At 43.7% G+C, this 7,697-nt stretch overlaps 1 protein-coding gene across 2 annotated transcripts in view; it reads left to right on the forward strand.

The window, feature by feature from the left end:
• The first annotated feature begins 475 nt into the window (after positions 1 to 475).
• LOC118321290 (MAM domain-containing glycosylphosphatidylinositol anchor protein 1) overlaps positions 476 to 7,697 on the forward strand; it is a 165,663-nt gene continuing 158,441 nt past the window's right edge. For both annotated transcript variants that reach the window (XM_035652559.1, XM_035652560.1), the window contains exons 1-2: positions 476 to 1,053; positions 2,294 to 2,383. In XM_035652559.1, coding sequence (XP_035508452.1) covers positions 2,317 to 2,383 — 67 coding nt within the window. In that variant the 5' untranslated portion in view covers positions 476 to 1,053; positions 2,294 to 2,316. The remainder of the gene's footprint in view (positions 1,054 to 2,293; positions 2,384 to 7,697) is intronic.

Here is a 7,697-nt window from a genome sequence, read left to right on the forward strand (position 1 = left end):
AAATAATTGGTCCGCGGGGAGGGGGGTTGTTGGTGTTAAAGGCTCCTCCATTAGGCCGAAAAAACTTTCGGAGCGCCTTTCAGTTCTAATTGGCACTGACGATTGGTGGCACCGCAGCTGACGAACTCCGCCAAAAAGTCGACAACAAAGCAAAACACAAAAACCACCGCAGCCCCGTGGGCTCTCAAAGACATCCTGTGGCACCCCAAAAAGGGTTGAAAACCTATTCCAGAGTGAATGGGAGACCGGGAGGAGGAAAACAGAGAGAGAGGGAAAGAGGAGCAAATGTTGTTCTTTTGACAACCTGTTCAGTGTGGAGCTGTGAGGCTTGAGCGCATCTATGTGTAAGCCTCTGTCCTCCCTCCTCCCCTCTCTCCGTCCCTCCATCTCTCTCTCTCCCTTTACAGACAGGGGCGGTCGTTCTCAGTCAGCGCACATATTCCACTTGGCCAGCATCACTTGGAGTCCACAGACACAGCGCCGATTGAACGAGCGGAGGGGAGCTCATTTTCAGAGCGCATGATTGTGTTAGAGGGGCTTCACTAGACTGTCACCGGTGAGAGAGAGAGAGAGGGAGAGAGACAGTAAAGCCATTTCTACCACGCCTTTAAAAGTAGATAATCTACATAAGAGAAGACTGGGGTGTGTGGACCACCCCTCCCACCCCCTCCAAACTAGCCTTGCTTGAGTTTTTCAAAGGGAAAGTGGTTTTATTTTTATCCTAAGGAAGAGGGACTCTTCCTGTGGACCCGAGCAGCGGTAAGATTCCGCTGCCCGCCTCTATGTGCGTAAAATAAAAGTTTAACACACCAAGGAGATCATTTGAGAGGTCTGGGAGCTCGGCAAACTCTCCATTATACTCTACGGGAATTTCAAAGCTCATAGCGGACGCTCAGCTGGAGGAGGATATATAACTTTTCTACTCATTTTGTGGAGAGACGCGGAGGCGGGTTGGTCTCACGGAGAGCGGAGGAGTCCTCTTCGCTGAGCCGGGAGGAGTGCGCGCTGCGCTGGGTAGCGGACTGACCCAAAGGACGGCACCTCGGAGACAAGGTAGAGACGCGGCAGGGATTACATGCCTGTACAGAGAATACATTTTTAGTTTTTGTCTGGGTTTATCTAATGACTTTGCATTTTGCTTTCTCTGTGCGTAAGAATGAAATTATGAGCATCTTAAAGCAGGCGATTGTTTTTGTTGCTCTGTTCTAGATCAGTATCATGAGCATCCTTGCTGTGATTACAGTTAGTATGCCAAACCGATGACATTCAAATTTTGGTGGTCTACATATTCGCCTTTCTTGAATTTGCATCAGCTTTTTTATGCAGGCAATATGACGATATTAGACATCTTAGTGCAAACAAGTCTCATGCAGCGCACCCTGGCTGCTTACCAACTTACATGCATCGTATAATGAAACTTTGATCACAGAGCGCTGTGTAATGTAACGTGTCAATGCAGCCGACCCAGAGCCATTATACAAATTTGAGGGCCAGACGTCGGAGAAAACCCTCGTGTTCCGTCAGAAGAGTCACATAAAGAGGGTCCATTAGCCTCCTGACTCCAGCTGCCTTTCATCTTTTTTTTCTTCAGGTTGCTTTCCACAGGTCATGAATTGTGCAGAGAAATAACACCAACGTGTGATCCACAGTGATGCATTTAAGGAGAAAATCAATAGAAACAAAAAAAGTGCATTTTCTTTATTGGAATATACCTATGGCCCTTTCCATACTGCAGGAACAGGAGGAATAATTTCATTGATCTGAAGCAAAGGTGGTGTGTGTGTGTGTGTGGGTGGGGTCTAAGGTGCATGACCCTACTTGTTATAGCTAATCCTCCATGAACACTGCAGTCAGTCCTCAGTTTACTCCTGTTCTGACTACACCTGCCTGCCCCCCTCTCCCACCCACCACCCTTTCAGCAAGGAGAGGCACAGATTTAGTCATGCTAAACAGCAGACAATCCTATCACTCTCCAATGTTCTAACACACACAGCCCCCGCTTGTAAACTTTGTATAATCCACCATTTGTGATTGAATTACGCGTCCTTTAAGTTGAGCGAAACAGTGCAGGCTGGGGGGGCTAAATTGCTCTGTGATATTATTTTCACGGATTAAGGGGTCGAAGAGGACATAGTTGAACATGAAAAAAAACAATTGACAGTACCTCTTCTTCCTTTTAGATAACAATCACTCAGCTGTCGCCTCTTGTTTGTCACATAAATTTGCAGGCTGTTCCCTCCTGTGCCTCTGTTTTCACCTGTTTCTCCCTCCGTTGTGTCTCACTCTTTCTTAGGTTATGAGGGAACTGAGCTGAACATGGAGCTTTTCTGGATTTTGTTATTTTCTAGTGTCTGTCCTCTCGCTTGGGGCCAAGGAGTTTACGGTAAGAACGTGATATTTACAAATGTATTCCTATTATTACATCAATGCATGTTTTGTTAGTGCAGGCTGACTGAGCTCCACTGCAGCAGCAATGTTAATTTGTTCAATTATTAGCCCATAACCTTAATTAAGGGCTTCTCTGTGCCACATATTGTCCGGGTTTCAGTGCAACGCGCTAATAGGAGACAGTATAATAACTGGCGTTTAAACTACTGGGAGAATAGCTTCAGGGAGATCGACAGCAAATTAACTTGAGAGGGAGATATTACTTCTTAGAATTCACAAGAGGAGGCTGGGAAAACATCCAGCTCTGTGGTGGAGGGGAAACCCACCTGCTGTAAATCCAACCTAATTCCATTTTAAGGCTGATATTAATCTTTATGGCGAAAATTCCCATTAAGCCTACAGATTAGTGCTTTATTACACAAAGTATGATCAAACTTTAAAATTATTGTTTAAAGGTTTATGGTTATTACTGTATGGAGGTTATAGTTTGGCCAGTATTTAACTCACCACTATGCTTACTGCACTCACACACACTCGCACACATACAGACAACAGGTTTCAAGATGAGGATAAAAAACTGGCAGAGCTCCCTGAGACGAGGCTCCGTGTCTGTCAGGTTAAACAGGACAGTCACGCTGTGCTTTTAGGTATAAAGCAGAGATTTTGTCCCTCTCCTCAAGACGGTCTCGCTGTACTATTAAGGCTCAGTATCTTCAGCTACAGGCACCTGTCCAGATATGCATCCATTGCCGTCCCTTTGGGCAAGGCAAACACACAAACTGATCTGTCAGCTTTGATACTTTGATTTTGATGTTTGAAGACATGTGGCAGCTATCGAAAACAAGGTCTGTTTAGTCATAGTAGCATAGACTGCTGTTGTCATAAGCAATCCCGTAGCCTGCCGTCACACTGAGAAATACTGACAATCTGTCAAGCATAAAGGTCCATGTACTGTAGAAGCCCTCGCTAACTAATCTGGCTTTTTCCACTCTAATACTTCATATGCAGGTGTCAGTATTACTTTAAATGATAACTTACATGGACAATTATCAGATCTTCTCTTTGCCTTGTTATGGATTTTGTTTTGACCACCAGTTGACACCTTTTTAAAGCATTACACTGATGCCTTAATAAACAATATTAAAGCAAGTATTTTTGTTGTTCGCAGACAGAGCGGTGTCTGTGTACTGTGACAGTGCTGGCTGAGATCTCAAGAAGCTCATTTCTTTTCCCACTATCTGTTTTTATAGGAAATGTCAAACATGGCCTTACAATGAAAAAGATTGTACCTTTAGTAGCAGAGTTTTAGTAGCATCACATCTACTTATGTGGGATTTTTTTGAAACCTGCAGGTGTAGGCCTTACCCGCTTTGATAAAGCCAGGATTTACCATAAATCTGTTTTCAACTCGCTGTTATGCTCCTTCCGAAATATTTCCAGCGTACATATATTACATAGTTTGGAAACGTAACGGTTTAAAAAATATATGCAATTCAGAACTTAGTTTCAATGCCAGCAATCATTTTGCAGGGATGTGCATTCAGTGCATCAGTTGTCTCCTCATGGACTGACTTTTCTGATCTAGTTATGCAGTCCTGCAGAAGGCTCACTTCTCTTTGCCCTTGTGCATTCTTGTCCTCATTTTCTTTTTCATAATAACTGTATGAAACAGTTTTGGGTTCTCTACAGGGTGATACACTGATTGTCATGAAGAATTTGTGCATCTGCGCCTCGTGGGCTCTGTCACAAATACGCAGTGGGTCGAAGCAGAGAGGTACGCAGTCAGTGCCAGCGGTAGAGGCTGCAATGATATTTAGGTTTTTTTTATATATATGATTTTTTTCCCCCAGTTTTATAGCTTGCTTGTCCTATGCGCAACAGCAGCCTTTCAGTCTCTGCAGAAGGAGGAGAAGTCCCCAAAGATTTCTGGGAATCATACTGGCCAGCTAACACAGGCCCCAGTTTCCCATGTGGTTTGTGTAGTGGCGGTGCTCAGCTGTGCATACCTGCGCAACAACTGTTTCATGTAGGTAAACCATCATCACTAAAAAGAGTCATTCAATGAGAACAAATGGTTTCACAATTTTACACAATTGCAGTAAACAACACGAGTAGGGAAGATTGGGAGGGGAGCCAACAAGTCTGGCACGCTCACTCGCAGTGTATGTGGATATGCATAAAATGGTTTCCTTCACTTTGGAATTGTTTAGCACTTGCTCTAGCAGACAGATGCGACTCACCGTCCGTCGGGAACCGAACAGTGTAAGCGTGCCTGATTGATGTCAGCGCTTTGGACGGCTGTGAGGTTCATTTACTGTAGCCTTCTCTGGGGTGTGTTTGGATGTGTGCATTTTTGTCAGCTCAGGCCTGTGAGTCTGTGTGTGCAGGTGCTTTGCACTTGTGAGTGTGAGTTCACGCACGAATGTGAAGTGCGTGAGCTGGCAAAACTGTGAGTCTGTGTGTGTGTGTGTACATGCTTGTGTGACTGGGACGTGTTTGTACGTCAGGCACACTTTTCTTCCCACTGCAACAGTTTGCTGGTTCAGCAGGGACTTGTGGATCAGTCACTGCTTCTCTTGCAGCAGTGTAGTATTGATTGTACTTCTGTGAATTTTGATAGGCTGTCAAAAAGCTTGTAACACCTGTCCATCAAGTAGCGATCGGACGGACAAGTGCACAGAGGAAATGCGATGCTGCATTTAAAAGGAAAAGGGAAAAGCTGCACACTATTTTTTTTTTTACATTAAGTTTTGTTATGCACGATTATTAAGATTACTCTTCTGCTCTCCTCTTCTTTTTGGGATGAGCTTTTTATATGCGTCCCCACACAGTGGTCACGAACATCCCTGCATACATATACAGTGATTTTCAAGTTTCACTTAATCTGGATATACTGTAATCCCAGACAGTACAAGCATGATGCGTCACTCACCATACTTAAGGATTAGGGTAAATTCAGAAAATGTCAAGACAGTCTCGCAGAATTTGACTCCTTGTCTGAAGGACTCAACGGTTACGACATCAATGCAGACAAACTGTACTAGAAAAGTGTCTCTCCATCTTTCTGGTGCTGCATCCCATGACATCACACTCTGCAAAGCAACAGAGTTCACAGGGACACCAAATTATTGATTGCTCGACAAAGTCACACGAAACCATTAGTCGGTGCTGTAGATGGAATCCAAACTGCATTAGCCTGCAATATGACGCTTCATTATGTGCTTGTTAACAGGAAATTTAATGAACTTAAATCAATGATTTTGCTTAACAGTGTTTTTTTTAGATTTGAGCAAGGCCCTTGCAGCAGCAGGAGAGTTGAGGCCTTGCCACTGGCCATAGAACAAAGCACTACAAGAGATGCAGAAAGTGAAAAAGTTTAATATGCCTACATTGCGCACAAATTTAACATCACTTTGAAGATGTTGCCCAAGGAAGAATGAAAGGCTTGGAATACTTTTTATTTGCAATCTGTGTGTGTCGACGAGCACCCAACATTTGAGCATCTTCTTAATGTAGAGCTTTACTCAGCGCAGTACATTAGCTTGCCATGGCACACGGGTTGAAAGCTGGTGACCTAGAAAGAGATCATTCCAGGTTTAACTGGCCTGGCCACTGGTTCCCCTGTGACTTTAACTATTCCTCTCCCCACATCAGCACTTTTTTTTTGTTTGTGCCTCTTTCATGTCTCTTGCTGCTGAGTTTATTTTGGCTGCTGAATATTGCCCTTTTCTAATAAGCATCCATAATTTATTGGTGGCTCTGAGGCAATGGAGGAGGGGGACGGGAGACGGTGATAGAAAGAGACTGAAGCATTAAGCTAGAGATGATTATAATCTTTTACCTCCCACAATCTGACACCTACTACCTTCCTCCTACTCCTTACCTCTTTGCTTTATTTTTCTGCACACTGAATGCACATGTGCACGTGCCCGCGCACACACACACACACACACACACACGCGCCTCTGATCAGTAATGTCAGCTATTGTTGAATGACCTTTCCCTTTATATTACGTTTAATTAAAGTCCTTGAAATTTAATTAGTGGTTTCGCCAAACATTTTTTTCAACCTTCTAAATGATACATATATAGATAGATAGACAGATAGATAGACAGATAGATAGACAGATATATCTATCTGACTGAAAGGAGACATGAGGACTAGGTCAATATTTGGACAGAAAAATTCAGTGGTTTGTCTGCTTAGGAAGCTTGATTATGGTGTAGTGTCAGACGATTAGGCAAGCTATTCTTTGCACTGAACAGATAGGAGATAATGGGTTGGCAGAGTTGGAGAGCTGATAAATGTTGGCGTGTGTCTTTGTTGTTTGTAATGTATATCAGATTCTCCATTGTTCACCACAATTAAAAATTTTAAATATAAATGTGAAGTACTTTATCTATTAGACTCACATATCGGCCTGTTCCCCCTCTTTGTGTCCTGTCCCTCCCTCTTTTTGTGTCTGTCTCTACTCATCTCTGTCAGTATCTCTGATCCCATCCCTTCTGCTAAAAATTTTAGTGCACATGGTGCTTTAATTATCTCTTCCTGATCCCATTTGTTTCTCTCGCGGTAACTAGGTCCATTTTGTGGCAGTTTAGCCCTTGCTGCCTTAATATTAATAGGGTCATATCTTGACGTTCACATACGCAATACAGGATGTAACCTCCTTGTTTTGATGCTTAGTCAGCTCAGTCATCTCCTTTCCTTCTATCCTCTCCTATCCTCTCTAGTTTCCAATTTTTTTTGTATGGCTGACTGGATATTAAAGCCTGACAACATTTCTATTAACCCACAGGTCAGCAAGAGAGCCATAGGCCTATGGCCAAAGTGATATGTTGACCGTGGTTTACACTAGCCTTGCTACCTGGGGCTAAAGGATAAGAGCACTAACACAACGTCTTGGGAGGTCTGATTTATCGCCCTGCCTCCCACCAGTTACACTCTGAGCCCGGGGTAGGCACAAGGCGGCAGGTAGAGGTGGGCAGTCTGGCACTGTGGGCCCCAGAGTGAGGTGAGATAGTAATATATCTCCCTAGAAAGCATAGTCTGCCAAGTCTTGGTGTAATGTTAGTGTATGTATGTTTCAGTGAAACGTGAGCTGTCTGCTTGCCTCCTATGTTTGTCTTTTCAGTTAATGTAGCGGGCAGTGGGGGACGCCTCCCACCAGACAAGATACATAAGATGCTTTTTTTCTCTTAAGAACTGTTACTTACTCAAAGACAGTAAAGAGGCAGAGATGAGCTCATGTCTGTACAGTCAATATGTAGCTGGAGGCTGCAGCCGGTTAGCGTAGCTTAGCATAAAG

The sequence above is a fragment of the Morone saxatilis genome, unplaced genomic scaffold (genome assembly GCF_004916995.1).
Source record: "Morone saxatilis isolate NCDOM2014 unplaced genomic scaffold, NCSU_SB_2.0 Contig11, whole genome shotgun sequence".
In the NCBI taxonomy this organism is placed as follows: Eukaryota; Metazoa; Chordata; class Actinopteri; family Moronidae; genus Morone; species Morone saxatilis.